Source organism: Sus scrofa, chromosome 11 (assembly GCF_054392235.1).
Source record: "Sus scrofa isolate SSC_HxYL_T2T_F1_AM1 chromosome 11, Sscrofa_HxYL_maternal_Yorkshire_Landrace_v2.0, whole genome shotgun sequence".
In the NCBI taxonomy this organism is placed as follows: domain Eukaryota; kingdom Metazoa; phylum Chordata; class Mammalia; order Artiodactyla; family Suidae; genus Sus; species Sus scrofa.
The window spans coordinates 1,872,817-1,888,359 of NC_139393.1; the positions used below are offsets into that span (position 1 = coordinate 1,872,817).

At 57.4% G+C, this 15,543-nt stretch overlaps 1 protein-coding gene across 3 annotated transcripts in view; it reads right to left on the reverse strand.

Moving 5' to 3' along the window:
* Positions 1-2,642: 2,642 nt before the first annotated feature.
* LATS2 (large tumor suppressor kinase 2) overlaps positions 2,643-15,543 on the reverse strand; it is a 40,434-nt gene continuing 27,533 nt past the window's right edge. For 2 of the 3 annotated variants that reach the window (XM_021065128.2, XM_084981068.1), the window contains 5 exons: positions 13,153-14,462; positions 11,111-11,693; positions 9,569-9,751; positions 8,394-8,500; positions 2,643-4,642 (listed from right to left, as the gene is read on the reverse strand). In XM_021065128.2, coding sequence (XP_020920787.1) covers positions 4,172-4,642; positions 8,394-8,500; positions 9,569-9,751; positions 11,111-11,693; positions 13,153-14,462 — 2,654 coding nt within the window. In that variant the 3' untranslated portion in view covers positions 2,643-4,171. 3 annotated transcript variants of the gene reach the window in all.

The following is a 15,543-nucleotide window of genomic DNA, read 5'->3' on the forward strand; positions in this document are numbered from 1 at the left end:
GTTGTCCTTCTGCAGGACTTGGAAACAGAAGGGACGGGGGCGCCAGAGGAAGCCGATCATCTTTAGGGGCAGGAAAAATGTGGCTGCCTTTGCTCCTGCTGGTGCAGGAGTCAGGGGGAACGGGAGAGGGGTCACGGAGAGCTGAGGCGTCCTCTGGAGGAGAGGCAATGGGGGTCCTGGCTGGTGTCATTATCCCCAGGGTGGCAGGTGGGCCCATAGCAAGGGCCCAATTTGATGGCTTGGCAGGACCTGCTCCAATCACTGAGTTGGATGCTGAGGCCAGTCTGGGCTCAGCCAGAAGGTACATCGTGGTTGGTGCGTGATACGTAGAGAGGCAAGGAAGGGCTGCGGGTGGCGTGTGCTCTGGTCCCATATCTATAAGCCACTGTGATCCCTTTGGGGACACCAGTCACCAGCGTACAGAGGTGGGAAACCGGGATGTGGGGAGGGCCCGTGTGTTCAGAGCAGCAGAGGAAGAGAGCTGGGAGGCTGGATGTGCTGACTCGCTCCGGGAAGTGTGAGACACCCTAGGACAAGGCCAGCTGCCCCACCCACCCTGGCCCTGCCAGACGCTGTCAGCACCAGGCCAGTGCAGAGCCAGGGGCTCACTCCCCTGGCAGATCTGTGCTGCCAGGGCCGTGAGCCAGTGAGACACTGCCCGTGGGAATTCGACTCCGGATGTTAATGAGTTAAGATTGCAATTGAGGAGCCCCCGTTGTGGCGCAGTGAAAATGAATTCAACAAGAAACCATGAGGTTGAGGGTTCCATCCCTGGCCTCGCTCAGTGGGTTAAGGATCCGGTGTTGCCGTGAGCTGTGGTGTTGGTCACAGATGCAGCTCAGATCCTGCGTTGCTGTGGCTGTAGCTCTGATTTGACCTCTAGCCTGAAAACCTCCACATGCTGTGAGTGTGGCCCTAAAAAGCAAAAAACCAAACAAAACAAAACAAAACCCTGCAATTGAAATTAAAACCTGGAGTTCCATTCATGGGGCAGTGGAAATAAATCCAACTAGTATCCACAAGGATGTAAGTTCAATCCCTGGCCCTGCTTAGTGGGTTAAGGATCCTGCGTTGCTGTGGCTGTAGCATAGGCTGGCAGCTGCAGCTCTGATTCGACCTCTAGCCTGAGAACTTCCATGTGCCGTAGGTGCAGCCCTAAATAGATAAAAAATAGAAGGAAAAAAAAAAGAAATTGAAACCCACCTCCACTTCCAGTGAGAAGCAGCAGACAGACTTTCCCTATTCCTCCCACTGAGCACAACTAAACTCTCGGCCTGGACCAAACCAGCGCAGGACGGCGGGAGGAGGAGGAGGCAGAGACGCAGGGCTGCTGCCTGAGGGACGCCGAGGCACCAAGTGCCCTGGGTTCCTTTTGCCTCCTGTTCCAGACTTGGAGCTGAAGGGCCAGCAATCAGAACCACCAGCCTGCCCGCCCACACCCACTCTCCCTCAGGCCCGAGGGGCCCCCCACCATCCTCCCCGGCCAATCCGAGCCCCCGACATTCCCGGGGACAACATCCCAGAGCTCCAAGGGGGTAGCTAATGTTCTCGCACCCGACTGCTGATGCTGCTGCCTGCGTGCCACCCAAGGTGGAGCAGGGTAGGAAGGAGCCCCCCACATGGGGCCGGGGCCTGGTGGACAGCCGGCCAGGACTGCCCAGCCGTGACCACCTGGCTGCACTTCTCAGACCAACTCAGAGGAAAACAAACTATCGTACTTTCTAGTCCCTTAATAGCATCGAATTGCTTGACTTCTGGCTGCGCCCGCAGCATATGAAAATTCCAAGACCTGGGATCGAACCTGTGCCACAGCAGTGACCACAGCGAGTCCTGAACTGCTGAGCCACCAGGGAACTCCCCGTCAACCTTGCTAAACCAAGGGTGCGGCGCCACACCTGCCTCAGGCAAGACACCAGCTCCTGCTCAGGGTTTAGCCGACAGCCTGCTTGACTCCTCGAACATCGGCACTCGTGCCAGTGCCTTGGCGGAGGGCGGCTGGGTCACAGAACCCCCCACGCCCGACTGGGCCTGTGCTGCGATCTGAAAGCCAAACTCCCCCAGACCCTTCCTGAGGCCGCACCCTGTTCCGGTGGGGGGGGTGGCTACATGCGTGTGGGGGCGTCACAACATGCTGACAAAAGCGAGAACTTATAAATTCCAATAAAACTTGACACCAAGGGGAGTGCCTGTTGTGGTTCATTGGTTAACGAATCCCTGTAACTCGCTAAGTGTGCACAGTCAGAGAGGCTTCGGCTGCTGAGGGCCAGCACACAAGCGTGGACCGCTCTGCTTACTCTGCCAAACATCCTCTCAAAACTGGATGGTTAGGAGTTCCCGTCATGGCGCAGTGGTTAACGAATCCGACTAGGAACCAGGAGGTTGCAGGTTCGATCCCTGGCCTTGCTCCATGGGTTAAGGATCCGGCATTGCCGTGAGCTGTGGTGTAGGCTGCAGACACAGCTCAGATCCCGAGTTGCTGTGGCTGTGGTGTAGGCCAGTGGCTATGACTCCAATTCGACCCCTAGCCTGGGAACCTCCATATGCCCAGGGAGTAGCCCAAGAAACGGCAAAAACACACACACACACACAAAAAAAAAAAAAAAAAAAGAAAGAAAGAAAGAAAGAAACTTGACACCAAGGGATTTGGATGTAAAATTTTAATAATAAATTGTGCCAGTAGAAGCTTTTCAAAGGCAATGATACATCAATAAATAAGAGTTAAACCGAGTTCCTGAGAAAGAACCCACCACACGGAGCCTGTCAGAGCCTAAGTAAGAGCACGGCGAGACCGCAGCCCCGGCAGGCTGACGCCCCTGCGGGAGCACCGCGGCCCCCGACGCCGCTCTCACCACGGAAGCCGCACCCGGAGCCTCTGCCGCCGAGACGCCAAGGCACGCAGACGTGTTGGTGCCGAGATGCACACTAAGTAATGGATGTGTCATGCCAAAAACCTCAAGGAAAAATATGTGGAATAATATAAAGGAAAATAGGACGCGTCCGGTTTTTAAAAAGCAAAAAAGAGAATTTAACGTTTTACTCAAATATAAATCACTTTAAATAGGAATCATACTACTCGCAGTGGGAATATTCTGTGTTAATCTATGAGTTATGTAGACATCTACACGCCTAGGAAAGTACATATGGCTTCATCACCTTTCTTATTCCAACCGCCCTGGGAAACGTCCTTCTACAAAGATGAGAAAAACGTCATTTTTAAAACCAAGGGAAGACTGACCCTTCGAAGCACACCAGAGACAAGGTGCGGGACCCTGAGGTCACACCCCTCCGCCCGGTGACCCAGGGTCTGGGACACGGCCCCTGCGGGCGCCTGGAGGGCAGGGGGGCTCGGGCACCCTGGCTGGCAAGGCACGCGGAGGTCGGCGTCTGACCTGGGCTTTCTTGGCGGAGCTAAGTTCATCCCTTTTGACGAAGGCAAGGTTCGTGGAGGACAAACGTCTACGCCTGCCCCCAAAGAGTCCAGTCGCACCCACGACACAGTCACACCACTTCACAGACACGCGCGCGTTTCCGCAGCGAGACAGGAGGAAGCCGGCCCAGGCCGGCTCCGGCCCAGGCGCCGGGGAAGGACGTGTTCACAGAACCCGCTGTGAACGGCAAGACTCGATCACGTCCCAACAGGACAAGCCTGTCCCTGCAGCCCTGCGCCGAAGCTGCCACCTGGAATCGCACCAGCCGGCTCCCCTGCCCACACTTCCTATCGCACCACAATATGCAAAAAGCACAGAGGACAAAACAACAGAAGCAGCTTGCAACGTTCTATCACAACTTTGAAATGTGGGAAAAATATAAAGCAGAAACAACTGTGCGAATAAAATGGCATCAGTTACATCACAACAGTGTTATCTCTTTTTTTTTTACATTATTGCACAGATTTCTTATCACATGATGTTCAGCTTTGATGTCTTTCCCTAAATGTGAATAAGTGCTGTGGATAAAATACAAACGTAGAAAATAACAGCAGCATGATTTGTCAAAACCAATCCCTATAATTTAGTTAGAAAAATGGCTATTAAACAAAATAAGTGCTCTTTCTAAACTGTACTAATTCTTTAAAATATCATTTTAATGCAGTGAAGGTCCTCTAAGCCGACTCGAACCCCGTGGGTCCCGGGCCGCCGTCCTGGCGGCCGGGGGCTCAGCGCACCGGGCGCTACACGTACACGGGCTGGCAGCCCCCTGACGACGCCCCCGGCGGCTCCGCCTCGGCCTCGGCCCCCGCGGGCTTCGGGCAGCGGAAGGGGTAGCCGTTGTCGTCAAAGAACCGCCGGAAGGTGAACTCGTAGAAGGCGTGCTCGGGGTGCCGGCCGCCCGGCGGGCCCAGCGCGTCCCAGGCCCTGCTGCCGTCCTCGCTGCCGTCCTGCCAGGGCCCGTCCTCATCCACGGGGTCAAAGTTGGACGTGTCCATGGGGTGGCTGATGGTGGGCACGTAGGGGGCCGGCTGCCTCCGGATGTCGCTGGAGAAGTCCACGGGGCCCAGGAACGGGTGGGCCTTCAGGTCGTCGGCCCCGTTGCGGCCCAGGCGACGCTCGGCCGCGCAGCACAGCTTGGCGATGAGGTCCCGGGCCTCGGGGCTCAGCTCCACCTGCGCCGGGATGTGCAGCGTGCTCTCCCAGTTAATCACCTGCGGGGACAGCACACCGGTTTTCCTCCCCCTCACCCCGGCTGACGGCGGCCGGCCCGGGACAGCGTGAGAGCATGTGATCTCAACGGCCCTCGATATTCGAGAAACACAAAGAGCACAACGAGCCATCGCCCCACGCGGGTCAGAATGGCCATCAGCAAAACGACCACGAGTACCAAGTGTTGGTGAGCACATGGAGACACGGGAGCCCTCGTGCCCTGCTGGTGGGAAGGTCCACTGTGCAGCCAGACTGCAAACAGAACGGACGGTCCTCAAACAGCTCAAAACAGGGCAACTGTATGAGCCTGCAGAACCGCTCCCGGCATCCGGAAGAGACAAAACCTCGATTCTGAAAAGATCCGTGCACCGCTACTTTCACGATAGCCAAGACGTGGCAGCCACCTAAGTGTCCACCCACAGAGGAAGGGCTTAAGAAGAGGAATGGAATACCACGCAGCCATAAAAAAGAATGAAACAATCCCACTCGAAGTAACCTAGATGAACCTAGGGACTGATTATCATCCTTAGTGAAGTCAGTTCAGACAAAGACAAGTACCACATTGTACCACTGCTACGTGCAATCTAGAAAAACATAATAAAATGAACTTACGAAACAGAACCAGACTCACAGACATGCAACAAGGACCTACTGAAGAGCACAGGGAACTGCCCCATGTCTTGTAATAACCTGAGACAGCACAGAACCTGGAAACACCACACAACTGAATCACTCTGTGTACACGTGAAACAAACACATACCATAAACCAACTACACGTCAATCTAAAAATTTTTAATATCAAAGTAAGACTTTGATAGTTTCCCTTCGGGAAAAGAGAAGAGACAGAGAAGGACGTGAACAGCTAATGGCCCGCGTGGTTTTAGCGGGAGGCCCACAGCCTGAGGAACGGGGTGCGAGAGACACCCTCGGTTCCCGACGCTCAAGCACACAGAGCAGCCTGGGTCACGGTCAGGTTCCCTGTGAAGAGGACGCCTCGGGGACTTCTTTTTGTTCCTTCCCGGCTGCACACGCAGCATGTGGCAGTTCCTGGGCCAGGGGGTCACCCCTGCGCCTCGGCAGCGAGCCCAGCCACAGCAGGGACAGCGCCAGATCCTTCATCTGCTGCGCCACAAGGGAACTCCGAAAACGTTGTTTTTCTTTTCTAAGGGACTTCCTGTTTACACCCGGAGTCAGGATGAACCAAGGCCACATGAGTGGGGTGGCGCGAGGGTGGAGCGGGGGTACGAGGGATGGTTGGAACCTGAGTAGTTGTTTACTGGAGCTGAAGTTATAAAACTCAGAGAAGAAAACAGAGAGGAGGATCTCCACGATGGTGGATCTGGCCCTGATTTCTTGGATATGACACCAAAAGCACAGGCAATAAAACACAAAACACATAACGGACTCAACAAAATTTCAACTTTGTACACATCAAAATCAGCAGAGCGAAAAGGCAACCCATGGAGGGGGAGACTGATGCCCAGTGTAGATGTGACACAGGATTAACGTCAGGAATACAAGAAGAACTCAACAACAAACCCCCAAACCACCTGATCAAAAAAGGGCAAAGGAGGAGTTCCTGCAGTGGCAGAGCAGAAACAAATCTGGCCAGGAACCATGAGGCTGTGGTTCGATCCCTGGCCTCGCCCAATGGGTTAAGGATCCGGCGTTGCCCTGAGCTGTGGTGGAGGTCGCAGATGCAGATTGGATCTGGCATTGCTGTGGCTGCAGGCTGGGACCCCTAACCCGGGAACTTGCATGTGCTGCAAGTGCGGCCCTAAAAAGCAAAAAAAAAAAAAAAAAGACAAAGAAAGAAGTGGGGGGTGGGGCCAAGGACTTGAAGAGACCTTTCTCTCAGAAATGAGCACGAAGCACAGGAAGAGACGTTCAGCATCCCTGAACACAACGGACACGCAACTCAAAACTGCCAGGAGATACCATCTCACACGCACCAGAAAGGCTACTACTAAAAAAAGAGGAAAATAAATGTGGGCACGGATGCGGAGAAGCAGGGACTCCGCTCCCTGTCGGAGGGAACGTCAAATGGTGGAAACAGCACGCAGGTTCCTCAGAAGGTTCCAGGTGGAATAACCGCGGACCCAGCAAGCCCGTCCTGGGCATCGACCCAGACACACTGGGAGACAGCAGGGACCAGGCAGGCACCTTCAGGTTCACGGCAGCCCTGTTCACAAGGGCAGGGGACACACAGCCTGAACGGCCACCACCGGACGATGGGCAGACAAAGTGGAACGTTACTTACACACAGTGGGGTACCGTTCAGCCTAGAAAGGAAATCCGGACACAGGCGACAGCAGGGCTGAACTGAGTGAAACGAGCCAGCTACGGAGGCCAGAGCTGCACGGTGCCACGTATACCAGGGCCCAGCCACAGAGGCCAGAGCTGCACGGTGCCACGTATACCAGGGCCCAGCCACGGAGGCCAGAGCTGCATGGTGCCACATATATCGGGGCCCGGAGGAGGCCACTTCATGGCAGCAGAAGCAGCAGAGAGGCTCCGGGGCCCCAGGGCCACCGCTGAGTGGGTCAGCTTCTGCCTGGGATGATGGAAACATCGGGAAACGGGCAGTGGTGACAGCTGCACACCTTTCTGAACAGACTTAATGCAACTGAACTGTACACTTAAAAGGGGTTTCCATGCCAAGTGTCGGCACATTTATGCACCAGGTTATCATCATGCAGGCAAATCAGTCACTGGTTTAGCAGTTCGATGAAGATACAGACACTGCCAAACTCCAACTTATGATCACTGTAATAAAACCAAGCCTTAATTTAAGGTTTTCCTAACCAAGAGGTTACTGATTTAGGGTCTCCCGTGGACTGAGGGGCATGTGAAAACGTTCTAGGACTGTCAGGGAGCAGGTGGGAGCGCGGTTCTCAGAAGTTCCAGAGACGTCAACGAGGCTCCCGTCCCGCCTTCGAGGCCATCCAACCATTCACTTCGGAGAGTAAAGGGCCCCTGTGCTAAAACTATTTAGCACTAAGTTGTTACGTGACAGAGAGATTTTACTTACTTGAAATGAACATGAGAAACATGCAGAGCTAGCCTGACCACACAGCTGACAACCTGCCAGCGGCAACCAGGTAACACCCAACATCCAAAGCAACACAGCGACTTGCTCGGGCACCGCTCTGAGCTCTGAGCTCTGCTGGGTCTCGCTCGGCCGCCCCAGACCTGCAGCCTTCCTGCTTCTCTGTTCCCAATCCCCACCTGGAGATACCAAGACGGCAGGGGACCACGGTCCCGTAATACCTCAAGTCAAAACCTGGGTCTGACTCTGTGCCTTTACTTATTAAAACACTTTAACTAAGTAGTAATAATAGTATGTGTGTGTGTTTGTGTGTGTGTTTGTCTTTTAGGGCCACTCCCGTGGTGTATGCAGGTTCCCAGGCTAGGGGTCAAAGCGGAACTGCAGCCGCCGGCCTCCACCACAGCCACAGCAACGCCGGATCCAAGCCGCATCTGTGACTTACACCACAGCTCATGGCAATGCCGGATCCTTAACCCACTGAGCGACGCCAGGGATGGAACCTGCATCCTCACGGATACTAGTCGGGTTCATTAACCACTGGAGCCACGATGGGACCTCCCCACAACAATACTTTTGAAAACTCCCGTTACACACAGGGACAAGGGACAGCACTACACCACTGGGGATAAAAGGTGGATGTCGGCAAAGACCGCCCGGCTCATCAGGCAGCCCCACGGGGCAGCCCCGACTCCCGCTCCGTTACCTTCAGCTGGGTCTCCGTGGGAGTCGGGGCCAGGAAGGGCGGCTGCCCCACCAGCATCTCGAAGAGAATCACGCCGACACTCCACCAGTCGCAGAGCTGGGTGTACCCTGAAAGACAGAGTCGGGCTCCTGAGGGGCACAGGCCCGGATGCGTCCTGATTTTCCACCATCAGCCTGTGACAAGCACCGTATGTGCTCTCATGGCGACAGACTAATTTAAAAAGACTACTGTTACTGTTGGTAACAATACCGACCAGAAGTCCAAGTTCTTGAAGAACCAAACACGAAGTACACACGAGGAACGAAGCGGCAATTCTGTGACCCGGTCGGGGCGGTGCCGAGCGCTTCCCGGGGAGGTCTCGGGACCTCGGCGGCGCCCCCGGCAGGTGGGGTGGGAGCAAGGAGGGGACCCCGCGGAGCTCCCACGCCCGGGACTCAGCCAGGGCAGCCTCTGGAAGGCCTTGGGGCAGGCTGGTCTTCCTCTGATTTTGTCCCATGTCCCAACACAAGCCCCGCTCCAACCTTGCCGTGCCCAAATTCTTGCCAAAGGTGCACTGCAGTCCCTGCCCAGGGGACTCCTCTGGGCTGCGCCGAGGGCTGGGGGGACAGGGTGGCCGCCTGAGGGCCAGCACCTCCCGCCTCCCACCTTTCCTGGGCAGCGAGGTGAACACTCCCCACAGCCTCTCAAGGCAGCCGCAGTTACAGTGAGGCTGGCAGGCGGGCAGCTACCAGGGGACACAGGTGGGGGCCCTGTCGGCTGGCTCCAGTGACCTGGGTCACAGCTCCCTGAGTGCATCCCCCGGAATCAAACCCACAAATGCAGCCGCTGATAGCACATGACCAACGATCAGCTTCCTCCTGCGCCCGGCCAGGCGGGGCACAGGGTCCCCACATCCTGCCACCTTCCAGGCGCTTGGGGAGGCATCGGAGGAAGTGACCCTCGCCCACGCTGACCAGGGAAGGCAGTGCCTCCCAGCCGGAGCCTGGGACCCTGGTGCCCCTGGCACGCACTCTGTCCACACCAGCTCTGGGGCGGCTCCTCTGGGCTTGGGGGCAAAGGGCAGCCCCACCCTCAGGGCCACACACCAGGGCCACATGCTGAGAACACACTCTCAGCCCCGCAGGAACCCGGAGGGCGACTCAGGCTGAGCACTGGAGCCGGGGGCACACACGCACCTTTCCGGAGGAGCACTTCCGGGGCGATGTAATTCGGGGTCCCCACCAGGGAGTGCGCCAGACACCGCTGGTGCTGCCTCCGGGCCCTCTGCTCCAGGGTCTTGAGCCGGTCCCCACACCGACAGTTGGACACGTCGTCCCAGAGGTCGCTGGGCTCCATGCTGTCCTGCCGGGTGTGGCTCCCTGTGACCCGGGGCGCAGGGCGGGGGAAAGAGGAGGAAAAGCAAGGTGAACCTTCGCTCTTCAACACGCAAGAGACCCCCAGTTTCAAAGGTCAAAGTTTTCCAAGGCAGCGCCCGACACAGCGAGAGAAGGAGTCCTCCCGCCAGCTCCGCGGGGCGGCTGTGGTTCCGGGCCTCCGATCCAAGCCGTGGGCGGTGGCGGCAGGGGCTGCGCCCGGCGCCGGGCGGCCTGCATGGGGCGCTGTTCGAGGCTGGCGACAAAGGTGCTGTGACTGGGGGATGGCGTTCCCAGCATGCTCAGGCCCACCTCTGAGGCTACGTTTTACGACAGGCACGGAAAACCAGGAAAAGATTAAGAAAATACGAACATTGGAGCTCCCATTGTGGTGCAGCAGAAAAGAATCTGACTGGGAACCATAGGGTTGTGGGTTCGATCGCTGGCCTCGCTCAGTGGGTTGGGGATCTGGCGTTGCCGTGAGCTGGGGTGTAGGTCGCAGATGCAGCTCAGATCTGGCGTTGCTGTGGCTGTAGCTCCGATTGAACCCCTAGCCTGGGAACCTACCTCCATACGCAGCAAGTGCAGCCCTAAAAAGCAAAGAAAAAAAAAAAAAAAAAAAAAAAAACTAAAAAAAGGGAAACATGAACATAAATGAGTCCAGTGCCAAAAGACAAGCATGAATTAAATGATTTAGGATTAATTTTGAGTTAAAAAATGGAAGCCTGAGCTATAGCATTAAAATAACTATTTCAAAAATTCATACCATAAATAAGAGTTGCCATCATGGCTCAGTGGATATGAATCTTACTAGTATCCATGAGGATATTGGTTCAATCCCTGGCCTCGCTCTGTGGGTTAAGGATCTGGCGTTGCCATGAGCTGTGGTGTAGGCCAGTGGCTACAGCTCTGATTCGACCCCTGGCCTGGGACCCTCCATGTGCCACAGGTGTGGCCCTAAAAAGACAAAAAACAAAAACAACAACAACTCATACCATAACTAAGACAACAACCAGCTGTTTCTGACGTTTCCAAACAGCAGAGCTGCCAGAGGTAAAGGTCACTGGGTGCACAGCGCGGTCTACACCTGCAGCAGGCCAAGGCTGGCCGAGAGCGAGAGCTCCTTGGGAGGCCATGAGGCTTATTTTTGAAGGCTTGTTTTAACAGGCAGAGAGACGCTTCCTGCGCAAAGCCCAAAGACACCCCATGGCCTGCCGTCCTAACAACATCCCCGTAAGACTTGAGGCCACTAACGTAACACGGCAACCTCCAGTCGGGCTGCCTTTCCAGGGAGAAGAGGGTGTCGCAGCAGCGGAAAAGCACGGGCGGGGGGGCGGGGGGGGGTGGCGCTGGCCCGGGCTGTACCTTTCTGGTAGTATTTGGAATTGTGAGTCCACCTGAAGCCCGTGCAGAGGCCGAAGTCGGTCAGCTTGATGTGCCCGTCCAGGTCGATCAGGATGTTGTCCGGCTTGATGTCGCGGTGGATGAAGCCCATCCTGTGGACACTCTCGATGGCCAGCGTCAGCTCGGCGATGTAGAAGCGGGCCAGGGGCTCCGGGAAGACCTCCATGCGGATCAGCAGGCTCATCATGTCCCCGCCCGGGATGTAGTCCATGACGAAGTACAGGCTGTCCTTGTCCTGGAAGGAGTAGTAGAGCTTCACCACCCACTCGTTGTCCGCCTCCGCCAGGATGTCCCTCTCGGCCTTGACGTGGGCCACCTGGTTGCGGCTGAGCACGTCCTTCTTCCTGAGGGTCTTCATGGCGTACAGGGCGTGCGTGTCCACCTTGCAGGCCAGGCACACCTCCCCGAAGGCGCCCACGCCCAGCGTCTTGATTTTCACGAACATGGACTTGTCCATCCTGGCCCTCTTGAGCCGGTTGTAGTTGGACTCCTTCTGGTAGAGGATCTTCCGCATCTGCTCCTGCTCGGCCTCGCAGAGGCCGGCCTGTGCAGAAGGAGACAGGGTCACCCCGGAGGACACGGCGGGGACGGGGCCCCGGAAGGGGCAGGACCCCCCTCCAGCCCGTGGAAGGAGGGAAGCGACGGAAGGGCCGAGCACCAGAGCCAACCAACCACGTCTCGCTCCTGCCGGCCACGCAGAGCCACAGCGTGGAGGCGGAGGGAGACACCCTAGGGAGCGCTTGTTCTGGTGACTTTAGGTAAAGGTCACTGGGTGCACAGCTAAATGTAACTTCTGTTAATGACGTTCCTGGAACTCTAAGAGCAACGGATAACTGAACGGCTCAGGGAAAGATGGTAAAACAACAAGAAAAAAGCCAGTGAAAATAGGACAGCAGGAAGAGCATACATTTTACTTCCCCAATTTTAAGTTCTCACCTGTGTGATCAACATTTACCGTAATCTTTTAATTTAAATAACTTCATTAATAATTACTTGCTCCAACGGTTACTGTCAATTAGGGTATATTTCAAACATTACTGGCTAGGAGTTCCCATCCTGGCACAGTGGAAAAGAATCTAAGAACCATGAGGTTGCGGGTTTGATCCCTGCCCTTGCTCTGTGGGTTAAGGATCCGGTGTTGCCGTGAGCTGTGGTGTAGGTCACAGACGTGGCTCTGATCCTGCGTTGCTGTGGCTGTGGTGTGGGCCGGCGGCTACAGCTCCGATTAGACCCCTAGCCTGGGAACCTCCATATGCCATGGATGTGGCCCTAAAAAGATAAAAGACAAAAAAAGAAAAAAAAAATTACTGGCTAATCATAGATGTAATTAAGAAATAGAACAGAGTTCCCACTGTGGCACAGAGGGTTAAGGATCAGGCATTGCCACAGCTGCAGCTGGAATTCAATCCCTAGCTCGGGAATTTCCATCTGCCATGGCTTCGGCTGTTTAAAAAAAAAAAAAAAAAAAAAAAGGAGTTCCCGTCGTGGCTCAGTGGTTAATGAATCCGACTAGGAACCATGAGGTTGCGGGTTCAGTCCCTGCCCTTGCTCAGTGGGTTAAGGATCCGGTGTTGCCGTGAGCTGTGGTGTAGGTCGCAGATGCGGCTCGGATTGGACCCCTAGCCTGGGAACCTCCATATGCCGCAGCAGCAGCCCAAAAAATAGCAAAAAGACAACAACAACAACAAAATTTTTAAAAAAAATTTTTAAATAAGAAAATGACTCACTAGCAGATGTTTTTCTTTATACATCCCACAATTTCAATTGATAAAGCTTCGAACTTTGTTTTACTCTTTGCGAATGTCCCACCACTAGTTAGTTACCGCGACTGAATTTGCTCCTGAGCAAGGACACACCAGAAGAACCAGCGCACAAGCCCCTGCAGGCACAGCAGGCGCAGCCGGTCGTCTCCGGCTGTCCCCAAAGCCAGACGCCCAGCCTGGGAGACGCTGGGCTGTGAGGCCCGTCAGCCGCGCAGGCAGGGGCAGGCCCGCGGGACTCACCTTGGCCATCTCCTGCTCCAGCTGCAGCCTGCGGGCCACCTTCTGCTGGTAGGTCTTCAGCACGTTCTCCACGTGCTGCTCCATGAAGAACTTGAAAGCGGAGGGCGAGTAGCTCTTGATGCGGGAGCCCGCCTTCTCTGCATCGCGGCTGCCCCTCCGCACGGGCACCGGCGACGTCTGGATCTGCTTTCCGTCCTTGCCCGGCTTCTCCGCTTTGCGACTGCTCGCGGGGGGCTCCGTGGCCGGGCCCCCCCGGAGGCCCTGCTCCACCCCCGCGCACAGGCTGTCCACGTCCACGTCGTAGGGCCGGTGCCGGGGGTAGGGCGGGGGCCGGCACCTCGCCTCGGCGCCCAGCTCCGCGTCCAGAGGGTAGGCGGCCCCCAGGGGCAGGGGGTGCTCGTCCTGGGAGTCCAGGCTCTCCACGCCGGGGCTGGGCGCCGGCACCCAGGCCGGGTGGGAGGGCCCCACGGCCGTCTGCGGCTCGGGCCTCAGCACCCGCACACTCTTGACCGGGTGCAGGATGTGGGCGGCGGTCACGGCCGTGATGGTGTTGGGGGAGGCCACGGCCGCCGGCTGCTGGTGGCTGTTGAAGGAGCTGGTCCTGCTGGGGGCCGGGCCGTCGGCCAGGAAGGCCACGTGCTGCCGGGGCGGCGCCTCCAGGCCCGGCTTCTGCAGAGAGTCGCGCCGGGACAGGGAGGAGCCCGGCCACTGCTGCGCGCCCGCGCCCGGCTCGTGCAGGTCCACGTTGAGGCTGTTCCTGCAGGGAGCGAGCAGGCCGGGCGGGGCGCCATCGCCCGCAAACACGGGGCCTCTCGGGCTGCCCGCGTGCACCTGCAGGGCCTGCTTGTGGTGTGGGTGCGGTGCATACACAGGCGCCGGCGAGAAGGTGTGGCCGGCCCCGGGCTGCACGGCTGCGCCCTTGGCTGCCAGGTTTGCGTACCCGCCAGCCTCAGGTGGAGTCTTGCTTTGGAAGGAGGAGCTGCGCTGGACGCCGTAGCCCCGGGGCTCCCCGGATCCCAGCAGGTGTGGCCTGTAGTGCTGGCCCTGCAGCGGGGGCGCTGGGCCGCCTGGGAGGCTCACCCCGGAAGCCTCCGCAGAGGCGGCATAGCCCTTGGGCTGGTGCGGGCGGCCAGGCACGCAGTGTGGGCCCACGCCCCCGAAGAGGAAGTCCGGGTACTGGCGGGCCACCTCCTCCAGGGCCGCCGGGCCCTCAAAGGCTGCCCCGCTCATCTGCGGGTAGGGTGGGAAAGGGGCACCTGCTCCTTCAAAGCTCGGCCGCCGCGGCACCGAAGCTGGGGCCAGGCCCTTTCCTGCAGGAAAGAGGAGAGTGGAGGTGGCCTTGGGGGCACCTGCTGGTTCTGGCCCTTTCCAGCTCACGGTGACAATGACCAGGGGCTGACCATGACTATACTGGCTCTTCTGCGACCAAAGGCCCCAGGAAGGCTCCCCACACGCTGATCACTGTGTGGGCTTGGCCAGGCTCCGAGTCCAAAGGCCCTGCCCATCCAAAAACCCCCAGGAGTACCTGGCAGAACCAAGACCCTCTACAGCCATGACTGCCAGCCGAAGGCACAGCAGAGCAATGGCTTTGCTCCCAGGCTAAGAAGGATGGGGAGGCCCCATCGAAGGCAGGTGTGGACCATGGAAGAGCGAGGGTCGCTGCCCCATGGGGCCGTCTTCCACACAGACCCTGCACCCTAAGCGCCCGGGCACAGCCGCCCGCCCGCCGAGCCCAAGGAATGTCCCCAGTCAGGAGGAAACCAGGCATGGGCGTCTCCCTCACAACCAAGACGGCGGCCGAGGCCTGTGCAGTTTGCTCACTCAGCAGACGAGCGGGCTTTATCCCAGGTCTTCCACGAAAGAGGGAGCACTCCCGCTTCTGCTCAAAATCCACCATCCCTTCCTACTCCCCAAAGGGCCCCGGCTCCGTCGGAGACTGTCAATGACAGGTGGCAGAGCAGGGCATCTGGCGCTGAGGCCTCTGTCCGTCCCTGGTGTGGGTGCGCGTGCATGTGCACTTTCCTCCCAGGGGCGTGGGGTGGGAGCTCGCCCCCACCTCCGCCCAAGGCCCGCCCCACCCCACCCTAAGCCCTGGCGGCCCTGCCATGGGCCGGCCTGCTCTCAGAGGCTCCAGTGGGGGGAGCAGTGTGTTTCAGAATCAGTGAAACAAGCCTCCCTTGTAAAGACCCCCCTACAGGCCCAGGAGAAAGTAGAAAGAACATTTTTAGTCTCTTCAGGATTCCCTAATTTTAATATCCAGTGACTGTTTCAATCGTTCACAAGACAAAACTAAACAAGTCCAGGAGTTCCCGTCATGGCTCAGTGGTTAACGAATTCGACTAGGAACCATGAGGTTGCGGGTTCGATCCCTGCCCTTGCTCAGTGGGTTAA